The following is a 19,444-nucleotide window of genomic DNA, read 5'->3' as shown; positions in this document are numbered from 1 at the left end:
CCATTCAGAGCTAACAAAACTGGTTTTGAACTTTTAAATTTTTAAATCTAATTTCTGCAAAAAGCTAACAAAAATACGATGCTATAAATAATTCTAATTTTTAAATTCATATACTGTTTTAAAAGTGAAGCTTTTCTATAATTAGGGTCGGTCCGTCTGTCCGTAACAGATAGCTTTTTTCAATAATTTAGGCATGTTAAAATTGTCCTATCGATTTCAAACTTTGTATGGTGATTCCTGTAGAAATTAGGTACAAGTTAGAAAGCGTAGCAACTCTATAATCATTACCAGAATGTCCGTACGTCTATTTTAAACATGTTGATTTTTTTACATTTTAACAACAAATTTGTATGTGTCCTAATTATCCGATTGGTCTGAATTTTTGTATACTGATTCCTGGGACAACAAAGTGCAATATTATAAGCGAAGCAACTCTATAATCAAGTTCTAAAAATGTAAGTATGTCCATAAATATTATCCTGTATCAAGCAGTTTTTCAATTTTCATCAAACTTTTAGACATGACAGGTCTCTACAGTTCTTGATGTGTGATAGATCTTTCTTTTTGATATCAAAATGGCTAAGATTGTGTTAGAAACCTGATTAAGGTGTCTATAGAAAGATATTGACGTGCCCCATCAAAAATTCTAAACATGGGGTTTATCTACGAGATTTTAAGTACATAAGACAGTCTGTTCTTTTTTTTTAAGACAGAGCAGTCATATCTCTATGTTTGATGGGTCTGTCTTTTGAAAGCCAAATTGGCTAGGATTGGGTGAGAAATCTTATTAAGGCGTCTATAGAAAGGTCTTTATAAGCCTCATAAAAAACCTCTAAACCTATAAGTGTATAGGAGAACCATATTGGTTCAGCAGTTATCAAGATCCTAAGGTAAAGAGAGACAGACATACAGACAAAGGTACTGTTACTTTATTATATGGAATAAAAAAAAATAGCCTAAAACCATCTAAGGACCTGTAGGAAGCTTCTGTGTATAGGAGAACCATATTGGTTCAGCAGTTAGCAAGATCCTTAGGTACAAAACAGACAGACATACAGACAAAGGTACTGTTACTTTATTATAAGGAATAAAAATAAAATAGCCTAAAACCATCTTAGGACCTATAGGAAGCTTCCATGTATAGGAGAAACATATTGGTTCAGCAGTTGGATCAATCCTTTGGTACAGACAGACATACATATATACAAAGATCCTGTTACTTTGTTATAAGGAATAAAAATAAAATAGCCTAAAACCATCTCAGGACCTAATGGAAGGTTCACCGTAAAAGATAATTTTATAGGTTCAGCTGTTATTGAGGTTATTTTCTACAGACATAAAAAACTTACTACTTTATATATCAACAATACTTGTGAGTTAAAAGAGGGTGGAGTAAATAAATACTCAGTCATTTACAGTAAAAGTGGCTTATATAAGTTGAAGTGAAGAAAAAGAAGGAGGAGTAATAATTAATCCCTTCCTTCCTGTAAGCAGTTTATGAAAAAAAGAGAAGATTTGGCTGATATAAGCCAAATAAGCAACAAATGAGATTGATTGCTTATAAGTTATCTATCAAAAAATTCCATGATTTGGTATATAAGCCAAATAAGCATTTATTGTGATTGATTGCTTGTAAGTAATTTATCAAAAAATTGCATGATTTGGTATATAAGCCAAATAAGCATTTATTGTGAATGATTGCTTATAAGTAATTTATGAAAAAATAGCATAATTTGGTATATAAGCCAAATAAGCATTTGTTGTGATTGACTGCTTGTAAGTAATTTATGAAAAAATAGCATGATTTGGTATATAAGCCAAATAAGCAATCATTTTCATTGATTGCTTATAAGTAATTTATGAAAAAATAGCATGATATGGTTTGTAAGCCAAATAAGCAATAACTTTCATTAATTACTTATAAGTTATTTATAAAAAAAATTGCTTTATTTGGTATATAAGCCAAATAAGCAACATTTTTCATTGATTACTTATAAGTTATTAATAAAAAAATTGCATGATTTGGTATATAAGCCAAATAAGCAATAATTTTCATTGATTACTTATAAGTAACTTATAAAAAAAATTGCATGATTTGTTATATATAATGCAATAATTTTAATTGATTTCTTAAAAGTACTTATAATTGTGGAAGGAATTTCATAATTTAATTTTGATATTCTTAACTACAACAATTTTGAAAATTGGACCATAAACACCAAAGATATGAGGAAAAATATAAAATAGTTAAAAAGCTTGGATGATTTATAGTTAATTATGCTTGTTAACCCTTAATGGTTAGGGGGGAGGGGCATTCAGGACAGCCCTTTCCGTTTTTTTCTCTCATTTTCTTCGTGTGTAGCTGAGTGAGTTTTTAAACACAGGTATGACACATAATTGAGAGTTGGAATTTTTTTAATATCTTCATCCAGGCAGACACAGGATGCAAGCAAAAATGCAGGGTTATCCAGGTAAAGAGCAGAAATAATTTTTTAATTAAACAAAGCATTTTATGTTACCAAAATACTAAATTATCCTCTAGTAGTACATGCTTATATAAAATATAGGTGTTAATTCCTTCCTTCCTGGAAGCAGTTTATGAAAAAAAGAAAAATTTAGCTGATATATGCCAAATAAGCAATACATTTCATTGATTACTTATAAGTAATTAATGAAAAAATGGCATGATTTGGTATTTAAGCCAAATAAGCAATAATTTTCATTGATTGCTTATAAGTATTTTGTCCAAAAATTCCATGATTTAGTATAGAAGCCAAATGAGCATTTATTATGATTCATTGCTTATAAGTAATTAAATTAGTTAAATTTCATGTTTTCTAAAAACAATTTTATTTCTAACTGGTTTTAGTCCAGAAGAATTTCAATTGATGGATTTTTTTTATAATTTTACAAAAAAATAAAGGGTAGGGGAAAAATGGCCAAATAATTGCTTCAGTGGTAAGCAAGATTTCTGAAGACGAACAAAAAAAATTGGTGGGAGTTAATTTTTCTGGGGCAATTTTCTTATTTGGGTGTTTGTACCCTCTTTTGAAATAGTTATAAACTTTCCCAGGAACCATAAAAAGTGTCACTGTAAAGGAGAAATAGTAGTAAGCGAGATCTTGAGGTACAGGCAAACAAATAGACATTCAGTTACATCCATATAAGGAAATTTTACTTTCTTTCTATCTATTTATAGAAGAGCAAAATATCTATCTATCTTTCTCTTTTATTATTTTATTATTTCTCAAATTCTCTCTCTCTCTCTATCACACACACTCTCTTGATCTCTCTCCCTCTCAATCAATGTCCCTCTCTTTTTCACTTTCTCTTTCTCTCTCTCTCTATCTATCTATCTAATTATCTAACTATCTATCAATCTATTTATATATCTTACATTTAAATATCCATGTTTTAATTTTACCTTTGCTCCCAGGAATGAAGGGGACAATGGGCTTATTTGGCTTATATACCAAATAAAGCAATTTTTTTATAAATAACTTATAAGTAATTAATGAAAGTTATTGCTTATTTGGCTTACAAACCATATCATGATATTTTTTCATAAACTACTTATAAGCAATCAATGAAAATTATTACTTATTTGGCTTATATACCAAATTATGCTATTTTTTCATAAATTACTTATAAGCAATCAATCACAACAAATGCTTATTTGGCTTATATACCAAATCATGCTATTTTTTCAGAAATTACTTACAAGCAGTCAATCACAATAAATGCTTATTTTGCTTATATACTAAATCATCTAATTTTTTGATAAATTACTTATAAGTAATCAATAACAATAAATGCTTATTTGGCTTATATACCAAATCATGCAATTTATTGATAGATTACTTATAAGCAATCAATCACAATAAATGCTTATTTTGCTTATATACCAAATCATGTAATTTTTTGATATATTACTTATAAGCAATCAATCACAATAAATGCTTATTTGGCTTATATACCAAATCATGCAATTTTTTGATAGATTACTTATAAGCAATCAATCACAATAAATGCTTATTTGGCTTATATACTAAATCATACAATTTTTTGATAAATTAATTACAAGCAATCAATGAAAATGATTGCTTATTTGGCTTATATACCAAATCATGCAAATTTTTGATAAATTACTTATAAGTAATCAATCACAATAAATGCTTATTTGGCTTATATACCAAATCATGCAATTTTTTGATAGATTACTTACAAGCAATCAATGAAAATGATTGCTTATTTGGCTTATATACCAAATCATGCTATTTTTTCATAAATTACTTATAAGCAATCAATGAAAATGATTGCTTATTTGGCTTATATACCAAATCATACAATTTTTTCATAAATACTTATAAGCAATCAATGAAAATGATTGCTTATTTGGCTTATATACCAAATCATGCTATTTTTTCATAAATTACTTACAAGCAGTCAATCACAATAAATGCTTATTTGGCTTATATACCAAATCATACAATTTTTTGATAGATTACTTATAAGCAATCAATCACAATAAATGCTTATTTGGCTTATATACCAAATCATCCAATTTGTTGATAAATTACTTACAAGCAATCAATCACAATAAATGCTTATTTGGCTTATATACCAAATCATGCAATTTTTGGATAAATTACTTATAAGCAATCAATCACATTTGTTGCTTATTTGGCTTATATCAGCCAAATCTTCTCTTTTTTTCATAAACTGCTTACAGGAAGGAAGGGATTAATTATTACTCCTCCTTCTTTTTCTTCACTTCAACTTATATAAGCCACTTTTACTGTAAATGACTGAGTATTTATTTACTCCACCCTCTTTTATCTCACAAGTAAGACCAAATTGTTGTAGAATGCTGATATAAGTAAGCAATTAGTATTCTTTATGGCTTATCAGTAATTTACCACAAAAATGGCACAATGGCACATTTAAGTAAGCCAAAAAAAATGTTAATTGCTTACTTACACGTTTTGAGATTACTAGGGTTTTGTCCAAAATATCTGAACATTTATTAATGTGGTAGCTGAGGTTAAGTAACTTCTAAACTAAAACTTATTTTATAACCATAGAAGCTTTAGTCAAAAAATCTGCACTATTGATCAAATTGTTTCTGTGAAAATAAAGGTTAGGTTCATTTTCAGGGGGTTTTTAAGCCCCGGGGTGCTAGGGGTTCGGGGCCGGGAGGGGGTTGACTTCTAAACAATAAAAGTCCTAGAAATCTGACGTATTGATTATATGGTTTCTGAGAAAATTAAGGTTAGGTTCATTTCTAGAGTTTTTTTGAGCCCTTGAGGGGTTGGGGGCAGGGGGGTGACTTATAAATCAAAATTTAGTTTATAACCATAAAAGTTTAAGTTTAAGAAATCATCTCTATTGGTCGAATGGTTTCTGAGAAAATTAAAGTTAGGTTCATTTTTAGGGTTTTTTGGAGCCCCGGAGGGCTAGGGGTTAGCAGCAGGGGGGTGAATTATAATCTAGGAGTTAGTTTATAATCATAAAAGCTTAAGTTTAAGAAATCATCCCTATTTGTCAAATGGTTTCTGAGTAAATTAAGGTTAGGTTCATTTTTAGGGGGTTTTTGAGCCCTGGGGGGCTAGGGGGTTGACTTTGAAACTATAAGATGTTCATACCCCTGAAAGCTTAAGTCCAAAAAATTTGCATGGTTCATCAAGTGGTTCCGGAGAAACCCCCCCCAGCATCAAAAAAGCTTCAGTTACGTACCCCTTTTACCTTTTTATCAACCTATTAATATGAATATATATTTTGTTAAAATGTGTTTTAGTTAAAATTATATATGATGTTCCTTTTCTCTATTCTTTTTAAAAATAACTCCTTTTCTCTATTCTTTTTAAAAATAACTTTTATTTTTTGAAAAAAAAGATTTTTTTATTTCATGATTTGAAATAATTACTTTTAAAAAGTAGGTACCTAGGAGAAATGAATCATTTTTTACTATATTTTTATTTTCATGCTGTACAATGTTAAAATGTTGCATAATGCATTTTTATATTATCATTACAGTTCCAATTAAAGTTGTATTCTTCAATTTTATTTTTTACAGATATAAAGAATGAAATGAATTAAGAACTGTGAGAGGAAAATAAAACTTTAAGTGAGTAAGTTTTGTTTATCTATACAAGGGATATACAATTAAACAAGACAATTATAATTAGAAGAACTGTGAGAGGAAAATAATACTTTAGGTGAGTAAGTTTTGTTTATCTATACAAGGGATATACAATTAAACTAGACAATTATAATTAGAAGAAAACTTAATTTTCAGTTTAAAAATCGTCTAGCCGACAGATAATTAAAAATGTAAGAACTATGCCATAGCCCTACTTTAGCTTAAGTTACAACAGTCACATAAAGGGCGGGAGGTGGAGGTTTGTAGTTTCCTAGATTTATTAGGTTTGTACAGAAGATTCAAAAACTTTTAGAAACATTCTTCTTGCCTTTTTATGGCTAAAGTTTGAGTTTTGCTAACTTACTTAGACGAACTTACAAATGACAGGATGTGTGCGTCTGTAGTGTCCTAGATTGATTAGGCTGGGTTAGATGATTTTCTTATAACAATTCTTCTAGCTATACTAGAGCCAAAGTTAGAGTTATTTTGCGGAAGGACAGAAAAATGAATTAAAAATATTTAACTCAACAGGTGTGGAATTGTTTCAAAGTTCTGAATATATTTATCCTAAGTAACAGGTTCCCTTACTCCTACTTGGCTGTTTTTGCATTCTTTATACTTAGATCTTTGGAATCCTTCTAATCTAGCCTAAAGACACCACAAATTTGTAACATTTTTAAATTAATCCTGAAAAATATGGGAGAATTAACTGAATAAAAATTGCTGATACTTCTACACCCCTAACCTTGTAGTAATTCCTATTTCACGTATGGGATTAATCCGATAATTTTGAACCCGACTTCAGAAAATGACATAGAAATTGACTAACCCCAATTATCCTACTTTTACTTTCCTATATTCTACTTTACTGTATTAATATAATCTTCAGCTGATTACATATCCAAATTTCAGACGAGTAACTGATGCCACTTCTGGAATATCAAATATCTATAATTGTAGAATAATGGATAGTGAAAAAGAGAAGAACTCTTGTCAGATTTGTGGCAAAACATTTAGTACAGCTAGTAATAGAGACATTCATATGAGAACTCATACTGGGGAGAAACCATATTCTTGTGATATATGTGGTAAATCATTTAGTCAATCTCAAAGTAAAGACAGACATATGAGAACACATACGGGAGAGAAACCATATACTTGTAATATATGTGAAAAATCATTTTCACAGTCTGGTGATAAAGACAAACATATGAGAACTCATACTGGTGTGAAACCATATTCATGTAAAATATGTGGGAAATCTTTCTCGGATAAAGGCAATAGAGATAAACATATGAAAACACATACAGGTGAAAAACCATATTTATGTAATATATGTTGTAAATCATTCAACACAGCTCATGGTAAAGATTATTATATGAAAACACACATTGGTGAGAAACCATATTCATGTAATGTATGTGGTAAATCATTCACTACATCAGAGTATAGAGATAAACGTGAGAAAGCACACAATGACAAATATATTCACTTACAATCAACAATGAAACCTGTTTGTGTGAAGATAAAAAAATTATTATCATCATCAGAAATTGATATATGTGACAATAATTTTGATAATCCCGAGTTAAAGAAAGATGACACAACTAATATTTCTCAAGAAAAACTAGAAAATACTAAAATAGAAGTTGAAGAAGAAGATTTGGTGAAAAACTATTGGGAAGAATTTACCTCAGATTTACCTCAAACTAATGAAGAAGAAACTCTAGCTAATGATCCTCTCTTTATCAAAGAGGAGCCTGCTTTCATTGACAAAGCTGATGCAGATGTTAATGTAAAAGAAGAAGAAACTGGTGATTATCTCTATGATAGTGACAATATTCATAATTCAGAGCTTTATAAAAATATTAATGAAATTGATATTGAAGACTTTAAACTTGAAGAACCTGATGTTTAGTTCATAATCTAATGCAACCCACCTATATATACATCTTTCAATTTGTTTTAAATTCTTATATATTCTTGTTATAGTGTTTAGACAATCATTTAATGATTTTGTAAAGCAAACCGTCTGAAATTGGTAAATCGTATGGGGTTATCTTGGCTGCTTGACTATTATTAGTAAATGTATTTTTTTGTTATCAAGCACTAAATGATTTTTGGCTTTAAAGGCACCTTCTTTAATTGATTATTTTTGAATCTTAAAAATAGAAAGCTTTTTATGCTTTACAATCAATAATTTTGTAATTTAAATATTTATTTTATGCATGTATATACCATTATCTTCTTTACTGATTTGAGTTATTTTAAAGAAATAGTACCATGAATGTTATTTAACAATTTATGGTAGGTATCTAGTTAAGTGATCCTTATTTTCTTAAGTTTCTGTAGAATATATTTGATTATGTTTCTTTTCAAACTAAACCGTTTAAGAAAAGCATAAATTTTCATGGGATCATTAATTTAAATTCACTTTTTAGAATCCCTCTTACAATATCTTAGTTTTGCTTTTACAAACTTATATTTTTGCAAACTTTCCTTGTATTTTTTTTATGTACAGAATATATTCATATAAATTATTTTATTTTCAGATAAATACAAAATGAAATGGAGAAAATGTGGAGAATAAATAAGAACTGTAGATGAAAATTGGAAAATAGAGGTGAGCAGAACATTTTTATTGTTTTCAATAATTTTACAAAAAAAAGGAATATAAATTTCTAGTAGCAAAGCTAATCAATTATTTACATTGTCAGTTTATTTGCTATGGGTGAAATGAAATTTACTCATCTGCTATTAAAGCTAAAGTTCTGATTTTTCTTTTCAACATTCCCATGATCTTGATACATATTTTAGTATTTATTGATAATATTTACCCTAGGCCAGACATACCTGATCTATGTATTTGTAATGTATGTTCTATGTGTATTTTCAGTTTTTCTTAGTTCTATAATATTAAAAGCTACTAACCCAATGATTGAATGACTACTCCAAATGTAAATGTTATGTATATGGACCAAGATTTAGGCTTTCACTGCCGATATTTGCTGACATGTGAATTTTTAAATTATACTAAAAACCAAGGGAGAATCAACTTTAATGAAATTGCTGGTAATTCTAATCCTGAGTTATAGTAACCATAACCCCATTATATTAAACCCTTGCCTAATTATAACTTTAAATTATGTACTGTTTTATTCTTTACTGTATTAGTATAATCTTCAACTGATTACTTTTTAAAATTTAAAATTTATAACCTGTAATGGATTTTTATTTTTGCAAATTTAGCAATGCTTTTTTTCTTGTATGGTAATCGAATTTCTGTGGTACATCCATGATTTTGAAAATATTCAAGCAAAATCGGAAACAGCAGCAATCCTATTTTTAATTTAATTATTTCAGCCTGCTGAGGAAATATTGTTGGTTGTACCAGTCAGAACTTGGGTATCTACAAAGTTTAGGATTCGTCAATTTATTTTTGGTAAGTATTTTATTAATGTATCCTTTCTAATGATTTTACAAAACTTAAAAGTAGCTTTTAGAGAAATGTATAAAAAAAGAAATTCTATTCAACATTGAATTATGTATAAGAATTAATTTATATATAACTTACAATTAAGTATGGCAAGTGTCCTATTTTGATAACATTGAAATGAATATAAATCATAATAGTGAAGAATAGAAAGAACTAATTTATTTTATGCCAAATTATATAAGTTTACTATTTCAGATTTGTAACTGATGCCACAGTAGGAATATCAAATCTCTAATTATATAACAGCATAGAATAATGGATAGTGAAAAAGAGAAGAACTCTTGTCAGATTTGTGGCAAAACATTCAGTACAGCTAGTAAACCAGACATTCATATGAGAACACATACAGGTGAGAAACCTTATTCATGTGATATATGTGGTAAGTCATTCTCACAGTCTGGTGATAAAAATAGACATATGAAAATACATACTGGTGAGAAACCATTTTCATGTGAAATATGTGGTAAAACATTTACTCAATCTCAAAGTAAAGATACTCATATGAGATCACATACTGGAGAAAAACCATATTCCTGTGAAATATGTGGTAAATCACTCTCACAGAAAGGAAATAAAGACACTCATATGAGTAAACATAGTGGGGAGAAACCATTTTCATGTGATATATGTGAAAAATCATTTTCACTAAAAGGAAATAGAGACATACATATAAAGAAACATACTTCATTTACTCAATCTCAGAATAAAGATTCACATATGAAAACACACACAGGAGATAGACGATATTCCTGTAATGTATGTGAGAAATCTTTCACCACAGTTCAAAGTAAAGAGAGACATATGAGAACACACACTGGTGATAAACCATATTCATGTAATATGTGTGGAAAATCATTCATGAAAGCTCAAAATAAAGACATTCATATGAGGACACATACTGGTGAGAAGCCTTATTCATGTGAAATATGTTGTAAATTATTCTCACAATCAAGTAATAGAGACAGTCATATGAAAACACATACTAGTGAGAAACCATATTCATGTAATATATGTTGTAAATTATTCACCACAGCTAAAGGTAAAGATTTACATATGAGAACCCATACAGGAGAGAAACCATATTCATGTACTGTATGTAAGAAATCATTCTCACAGTCTAGTGATAAAAAGAGACATATGAGAACACATATTGGTGAAAAATCATATTCATGTGAAATTTGTGGTAAATCATTCTCACGTGCAGATAATAGAGACACTCATGCAAGGAAACATATTACTAGAAAGAAACTAGATACATCTGACAAGTGCAGTAAATCATTCCTAAATGGCAATAAACATAATACTGTACATAAGGACAACTATAAAGGTCTACTGTCAACAATGAAACCTGTTTGTATCAACCTAAGGAAACTTTCACCTTTAGAAATAAAATCATTGTCAGAAATAAATAATGAACACAGTCTTGAATCTATTAGTGCAGAAGAAACTCTTAATAAAGATCCTCTCACAATTCAGATAGATGGTAAAGCTACAAATGTTGTAGAGGAAAGTAAAAAGACTTATTATCCATGGAATTATGACAAAAATAATGATTCCAAAACCATGATTTGTGAAAATACAAATGTTGTAGAAGAAACTAATGCACTGAAATCTTTTAGCTGTATTGTTTGCAGTAAAATATTTTCAAGTTATGATCTTCTAAATATTCATAAATATATTCATCCTTTAGTGAAAGAGAAGAGTAAGAATATTGAAGAAACTTGCAAAGAGAATTGTACCACTGTTAAAGAGGAAGATGTTGATATTTATATAAAAGAAGAAACATCTGGTGATTATCTATCTGATAATGAAAATATTTATGATAAAGAATCTTATGACAATATTGATAAAATTGATATTGAAGAATTTAAACTTGAAGAACCTGATGTTTAGTTATATCTTTTATCAACCTATTAATTTTCTACTAAATGTTCTTGTAAAAATGTATTTTAGTAAAAAGTATTTAAAGATATTCATGGCATTCCTTTTATTTAAATTAACTTCTATTGATATGAATAAATTTTATTTTCCAAAAAAAAGTTTTCTTTTTGTATGATTTAATAAACGTTTATCAAGAACCTATACAAAATATCACTTAAATTTTTATATTCTTTAATTTTATGCCATGCAATTTTAAGCCTAATTTAAAGTCAGATTAGTAGATTTTGTAGATTAAATCTTTTTAAAATTAGACCTTTTGTAGCAACGCCTTTTTTTGAGCCATGAAAAAACTCACTCTTTGTTTTGGTTGAATGCTTAACACTTATGTTAAAATATAATTTTTTTTCAGATAAATATAATGTGCCTAATGAAATGAATAAGAACTGAAGATTATAATAACTAGAGGTGAGTGAAATGTGTTTATTGTAAATAATAATTTTACAGAATAGTGGATATCATTTTTTCTCTCCAATATTTCGCATGATTAAGTCTCTAAGAAATAAGGTTGGGAGTGTGTAATGACACCTGAACTTAAACAGTGAGCAAAATGGTCTAAATATTGAGCTAGATTCTTAAAAATTGTTACATAAGCCTAGTCCTATAGTTACTACATCTAAATGATAAAAAAATCTAAATTTTTTTTAGTTTTAGGTTAGGTACGAAAAACCTTGCGGAAAGGGGGTTTTAAGGACTCTTTTGGTCTATTTTGATGTAAAACTTACCTTTAATTGTTTTGTCTTAGGTTTTTTCCTAGAATACGCTGTGTCTATTCACAAGGACATTATTCAAGATGATTCATCAAGTCAGGGACCGACCCAAGCGGGCTAGATGGGTGGCTCGCAGGGGTTAAGTGCATTTTTACATACTTTGTGTTGTCATATATCAAAATATAAGTTTTTTGAGATTTGGTCCCCAACTTGTTAAATCATCTTAAATAGCGTTCTTATGAAAAGACATAGAATATTCAAGAAAAAAACTTTAGAAAAAACAATAAAAAGACGTTTCTACATAAAAATAGACCTAAAAAGGCCTAACAATCCTATTTCCGCAGGGTTTTCTTACCTAACCTAAACATTATAAATATTCAGATTTTTTTCATTTAAATGTAGTACCTATAGGACTAGGCTGATATACTAATTTTCAAGAATCTAGCTCAATATTTAGACCATTTTGCTCACTGTTTAAGTTCAGGTGTCAAAACGCAACCCCTCCCCCCCCCTCTTATGAAAATTTGGAGGGTTTTAAAAATATAATAAGAACCACGGAGAAAGTAATGGATTTTTTTTCCTACAAATTTAGCAATTAACAAATAATTTCTTCAACCATCAATTATTTAAACAAAATCTTTTTTTTGCTAAGTCATTATTTGCATCTGCTGAAGATATCTTCTCAGAAACAGCTGCAATTCCTTTTTTATGTTAATTTAATTATTTCAGCCTGCTGAGGAAATATTGTTGGTTGTACCAGTCAGAACTGCAGTCTCTACAAATTTTAAAATTCATTTATTTTTATTGGTAAGTGTTTTATAAATCTGTAATTCTATAAAATTAAAGTATTTCTCTTTTAAATAATGACTTTACAGAAATTCTAGATTTTCTAATTTTAAAGTTACTAGGTAGCTATTAGCTAAATGTATGAAAAAATAATCCAATTCAACATTGAATAGCATTGATGTGTATCACTAGTAAAATGTAGGTTTTTTAGCCACAAAGAGGAATACTCTGGAAATTCGAACTGATATCATTTATTTATACCTCTATAGAGAGCCTTACGTCTTTATTTAAATCATAAGCGCATAGCCTAAAGAATAAATTGCATTTGAACTTGAGTATATTTTTTCTTGAAAAAAAGCTGTAAAATTGTGTCTTTAACCTAAAATTTTTTTTTAAAAATCCGCAAGTCAAAAAATGAAAAATTCGGGAAGCTTTTTAGTAATAAAGTTCATTGTGATTATTTCATAAATAACAAACACGCCATATTTTGCAATAGATCATTTAAAAGCTCTAAAACAATTTGTGTTGCTTGTGAAAGAAAAGGCAAGAATTGCCAAGATATAGAGAAAAATGAAAATTTGTTTGTTCTTGAAAATCTGGTGTAAATGAAGGAACCAACAGGTATTTGTAATACTTGTAAGACATATTTATAATTATGAATTATAAATTCAAAGTGATGTGTCTATTCAAAGTGAAAATTTTCTAAAAATAGTGTCTGTCTGTTGTTGTCGTTGTCTTGGCTGTTCGTAGTCCGTTTCCAGTCCAGGTTGTCATCAGTAGGATGAGGGGGGGGGTGTGGGCTTATGGTGGGGGCTCTGGAGGGGGGCGTTGGAGGGGAGGAAGGCTGGTGAAACTTGGATGAGAGGAGAGGAAGGCAGCTACATGGGTGGGATTTTGCCAAAGGTCCATAGGAGTAAGATTTGTAGGATTATTTGGGCATGAAAAGAGGTGTTGGACTGTTTCTGGGGTAGGATTAGCAGGACAGGATGGGCAGTTGGGGGTAAGAGAAGCGTTGATGGAATGGAGGTAGCTTTGGAGTTTAGGACAATAGTTGGATCTTAATTGGGAGAGGATGGTTCTGTAGTGCCTGGGAAGTTGGATTTCGGAGGGGTTGATGTCAGGGGGAGCTTGATTAAGGACAGGATTAGGGGGGTAAGAATTTATGGCTTGGGTGACAGCTGAGGTGTGGAGTCTGGAGATTGTGGCTTTGTAGTTTGTGGGAAGGAGGGTGTTGTCGGGGGAAAGAAAAGGTTGGAGAGTAGGAAGGAACATGGATTGAAGGGTTGATTTTTTGGATCTAGGGCCAGGGGGGGTTGTGACGTTGTGGAAGGATGGGTGAGAGGGGCGGAGGGAGGAGGCCAGGTATTGGGAACAAAGAAGGGAAAGGTGGTTCCGTACTGGTAGGATTTTGGTTTCTTGGTGGAGGTGGCTGATGGGAGATTTTTTAGTGGAACCAGTACAGATGCGGAGGGCTTGGTTTTGGAGGACTTGGAGTTTGTCAATGTTGTTTTTGGAGGTGTTAGGGAACCAAACAGGACAGGCATAGGTGGTGATGGGGCGGAGGAGGGTGTTGTAGGTGGTGAGGAGAGTCTCCTTCTGGTGGCCCCATTTGGTGCCAGCCAGACATTTGAGGATTCTGAGGCGGGAGGAAATTTTTGAGGAAATGGTGGAGACATGGGAACTGAAATTGAAGAAGGTGTCAAAGGTAACTCCAAGGATTTTAGGGGTTTTCTCAAGGGGAAGGGTGGAGCCGTTGATTTGGACTTGAGGATGGAGGTTGGATTGGTGCTTGCGGTCAGGAGTGAAGAGGGTGACAGTGGATTTGTTGGGGGCTATGGAGAGGCCGTTGGTGGAGGCCCAGTCAGCGATTGAGGAGAGGTGGGAGTTGATGGATTCAACTGACTGGGGGATGTTAGGGGAGGAGTGGAAGGAGTTAAGGTCGTCGGCATAGGAGGAGGTGAGGGCAGGGGGGATGTGGGGGGCATCTGCTATGTAGAAGTTGAAGAGGACAGGGGAGATAACAGAGCCTTGGGGGACGCCAGTGTGGACAATTTTAGGAGAGGCATTGGTGTTTTGATAGGAGCAGAAAGCCATCCTGCCACGCAAGTAGCAGGACAGCCATCTAATGATGTTGGGATGAAGGTTGGAGGAGGAGATTTTTTGGAGAAGGAGGTGGATGGGAATGCAGTCAAATGCTTTGGAAAGGTCGATGGAGGCAACAGTAGTGCGGCTGGGAGGGAGGTTTTGATTGAAGCCATTAGCAATGGTGGTGGAAAGGTTGAGGAGGGAGGAGGTGGTGGAGTGGAGGGGTTTAAAGCCGTGTTGTGAGGGGTGGGTGGAGAGGGATTGTTTAAGGTAGGGAAGGAGTAGGCGTTCAAGGACTTTTGCTGCAGGACAGAGGAGGGAGATTGGGCGGTAGGAGGTGGAAAGGTCAGGGGGTTTACCAGGTTTGAGGAGGGCAATGATTTTGGATAGTTTCCAAATGGCAGGGATGTTGGCAGCGGAGATGGAGAGGTTAAAAAGTTTGGTGAGGTAGGAAATGCCATTTGGACCAAGGTGTTTAAGGTGAAGAATGTTAAGGTTGTCGGGGCCAAGTGCAGAGGAATTGGAGGAATTTTTAATTGCTTCAAGGACAAGGGCAGGGGTAAAAGGTTGGAAGTTTCTGTTAAGGTGGTTTCGGCGGCGGATTTTACGGATGATTTTTCTGGAGAAAGGGTTGGAGGTATGACGGGAGACAGAGGTGAATTGACTGGTGAAGGATTCGGCAATGTGGAGGTGGGAGGTGTGGACTTTGTTGTTGTTGAAGGAAATGGGTTGGTTGGAGGGAGGGGAGTTGTTTTTACCGGAAAGGGACTTGAGGAGGGACCAGAATTTGGAAGGATTTGTTCTATGGTCGGATTTGGAAAGGGTTTCTTGCCATTTTTTGTTGGAATGTTGGTTTACTATTGAGGAGATTTGGTCATTAAGGATTTGAATTTGAGGGTCATGGGGGTTGGTTTCTCTGTCTGTTCGCCTGTCCGTATAGTTTTTTCCCTGTTAACTTAGGCATGTTAGAATTGTCTTATTGATTTCAAACTTTGCATGGTGATTCTTTTAGTAGTTAAGTATTTATATAGAAAACGTAGCAACCGTTTAATCATTAACAGAATATCCATATTCAGTTTTTCAACAAATTTACTCCAATTTTGTTTTGACATTTAAAACATTTACATATATTATAATTGTTCTGTAAGTGTTAATGTTCGTTCATCCTAGTGACCTATTCCAGTATAAGAATCTGAATTGCTATATTATTTTTTTTTTGAAATTTTATACCCATACTTTGAAATTTATTTAAAATTTTGAATGCCATCTTAGTTAATTAAATGTATTTCTATACAAAAAAACAAATTTAAAAGGACTTCATATAAAGTAAATGAATAAAACTTGTTGAAATTATGTTTTTTGGAAAATAGAGGGTTTTATTAGGTATAAAATATAAAAATATGAAAAAAATTAGGCTATGCGCTTATGATTTAAATAAAGACGTGGGGGCTCTATATTTAGGTATAATTAAATGATAACAGATGAAACTTGCACCTTGGAATACTTCTAAAGACTAAAGACACCACAAATTTGTAACAAATTAATCCTAAAAAATATGGGAGAATAAACTGAATGAAAATTGCTGATACTTCTAACATTGAGTAAAAGCAAACTCAACCCCTTTATGGTAAACCGCTGCCAAACTTTCTTTTGGATTTTCTCCTCTATTCTACTTTACTGACTATATGACATTCAGCTGATTACTTATTCAAATTTCAGGTTTGTGACTGAAGCCACTGTAGGAATATCAAATATCTATAATTATATAACAGCATAGAATAATGGATAGTGAAAAAGAGAAGAACTCTTGTCAGATTTGTGGCAAGACATTTAGTACAGCTCAAATTAGAGACAGGCATTTGAGAACACATACAGGAGAGAAACCATATTCATGTGAAATATGTGGGAAATCATTCACCACAGCTCAAAGTAAAGACACTCATATGAGAGCGCATACTGGTGAGAAACCATTTTCATGTCAAATATGTGAGAAATCATTTACTACATCCAGTAGTAAGTCTAAACATATGAGAATACATACAGGTGAGAAACCATATTCATGTGAAATATGTGGTAAGTCATTCTCTCGATCTCATTATAAAGATTCACATATGAAAACACATACTGGAGAGAAACCATATTCTTGCCAAATATGCTCCAAATCATTCACCACAGCTCAAAACAAAGATATTCATATGAGAACACACAGTGGTGAGAAACCATATTCATGTGACATATGTGGAAATTTATTCTCACAATTAGGTAATAAAGATATAAATATGAGAACTCATACTGGAGTAAAACCATACTCATGTAAAATATGTGAAAATACATTCTCCAGTTCAAGTCATAAAGAAAGACATATGAGAACCCATACTGGTGAGAAACCATATTCATGTCTAATATGTGAGAAATCTTTTACTACTTCTAGTGAAAAGAATATACATTTGAGAACACATACTGGTGAGAAACCATATTCCTGTGATATATGTGGAAAAGCATTTACTCGATCAAGCAGCAGAAATAAACATGCTAAGACTCATGAAGTTCCTACTAGTGAGAATAATATTCCAGTTGTTGACAACAATATTGATATTAGTGACAACAATATTGATAATCCTGAATTTGAACAAGTATTTATAAAGGAAGAGGACAAAACTAATATTTCTCAAGTAAAAACAGAAAATGCTGAAATGCAAGTTGAAGAAGAAGATTTGGTGAAAAAATATTGGGAAGAATTTACTTCAGATTTGCCTTAGTACCTAGCTACTACTATAGACATTGTTATCAATAATGATAATACTGTAAATTTTAGTGTATTTGGTATTAATATTAATATTCTATTTTTGCCATATTCTTATTTGACTAGAGTTAATGCTTTAAAAGTACCTAGATTCTACATATAGTTAAAATTAAAAATAATGTAAATATTTCAATTATAATGTGTAAATAATATTTTTGATTCATTTCATAATACTTTAGAAATATTTTTCTCTTTGTTTTACATGTATTATTCTTTTTATGATTTCTTTTAATAATTTTAGGATAATGTCATTAAGTACCTATACTTTGAAATATCTGAACTCATTAGACACTTTATCAAATATTGTATTGTTTTCAACAGTTGGTTGTTTTACATGTAAAATAAGTATCAAATTATTTTTTATTTATTTCCAATTTGTATATTATTTTTTTGTAATTTAATAATTGTCTCTTCTTATTCTATAGATATGTTTTCATTTTAAGAATTAAATCTGACAACATATATTTTTTTCAAATTAAAACATAATATTTATTAAAACTTCTCCTTCTCTTGTTTTATATTAAAGATAAAGTTATTTAAGGGGGGGGGGGGGGAAGTTTTGACACATTTGCGTAAACCTGGCACCCTGGCTTTATCTTTGGACTGAGAGGGTAGGTTATTAGGGATAAAATCATTCTTATATGATGAATTTCACGAAGTTTTAAGATTTTTTGGATAGGCCTCCAGGTTCCGGAGCTCCAGGCCTCCAGGTGGTCTCTGGACAGGTAAAAAAATAAAAAATTTCTTATTTGGACAGTTAAAGGTAAGTTTATAAAGCAACATAACCTTCTTTTGATATATTATTTACATATTTGAAGAAAAAATTACAATCGGCCTCCAGGTTCAGGTGCTGGAGGCCTACAGGTGGCCTCTGGACAGGTAAAAAATCAAAATTTCTTATTTGGACAGTTAGAGGTAAGTTTATAAAACAACATAACCTTCTTTTAATATATTATTTACATATTTGAAGAAAAAATTACAATCCGCCTCCAGGTTCAGGTGCTGGAGGCCTCCAGGTGGCCTCTGGACAGGTAAAAAATCAAAATTTCTTATTTGAACAGTTAGAGGTAAGTTTATTAAACAACATAAGCTTCTTTTACTATATTATTTATATATTTGAAGAAAAATTAGGATCGGCCTCCAGGTTCAGGTGCTGCAGGCCTCCAGGTGGCCTCTGGACAGGTAAAAAATCAAAATTTCTAATTTGAACAGTTAGAGGTAAGTTTATAAAACAACATTATCTTCTTTTAATATATTATTTAAATATTTGAAGAAAAAATTTAGGATCGGCCTCCAGGTTCAGGTGCTGCAGGCCTCCAGATGGCCTCTGGACAGGTAAAAAATCTAAATTTCTTATTAAAACAGTTAGAGGTAAGTTTATAAAACAACATAACCTTCTTTTAATACATTATTTACATATTTGAAGAAAAAATTAGGATCAGCCTTCAGGTTCAGGTGCTGCAGGCCTCCAGGTGGCCTCTGGA

General features: G+C 31.4%; 2 protein-coding genes across 2 annotated transcripts in view; both read left to right on the top strand.

Annotated features, from left to right (window-relative positions):
- LOC145333918 (uncharacterized) overlaps positions 1–19,444 on the top strand; it is a 155,914-nt gene that overhangs the window by 43,996 nt on the left and 92,474 nt on the right. The window lies entirely within an intron of this gene.
- On the top strand, positions 16,881–18,041 carry LOC145333919 (uncharacterized). Its single transcript, XM_080179178.1, has one exon. It carries the CDS (start codon positions 16,939–16,941, stop codon positions 17,914–17,916), a length of 978 nt encoding a protein of 325 aa, XP_080035304.1. The 5' UTR covers positions 16,881–16,938; the 3' UTR covers positions 17,917–18,041.

Source organism: Acartia tonsa, chromosome 12 (assembly GCF_053477335.1).
Source record: "Acartia tonsa isolate MP-2025a chromosome 12, ASM5347733v1, whole genome shotgun sequence".
NCBI classification, from domain to species: domain Eukaryota; kingdom Metazoa; phylum Arthropoda; class Copepoda; order Calanoida; family Acartiidae; genus Acartia; species Acartia tonsa.
The sequence above is the reverse complement of the archived record's forward strand: the minus strand, read 5'-3'. Positions and strand labels throughout refer to the sequence as shown.

Bases quoted from the DNA above. Each gene is read 5' to 3' on its own strand.
- LOC145333919 (XM_080179178.1), top strand. From the start codon at position 16,939: ATGGATAGTGAAAAAGAGAAGAACTCTTGTCAGATTTGTGGCAAGACA.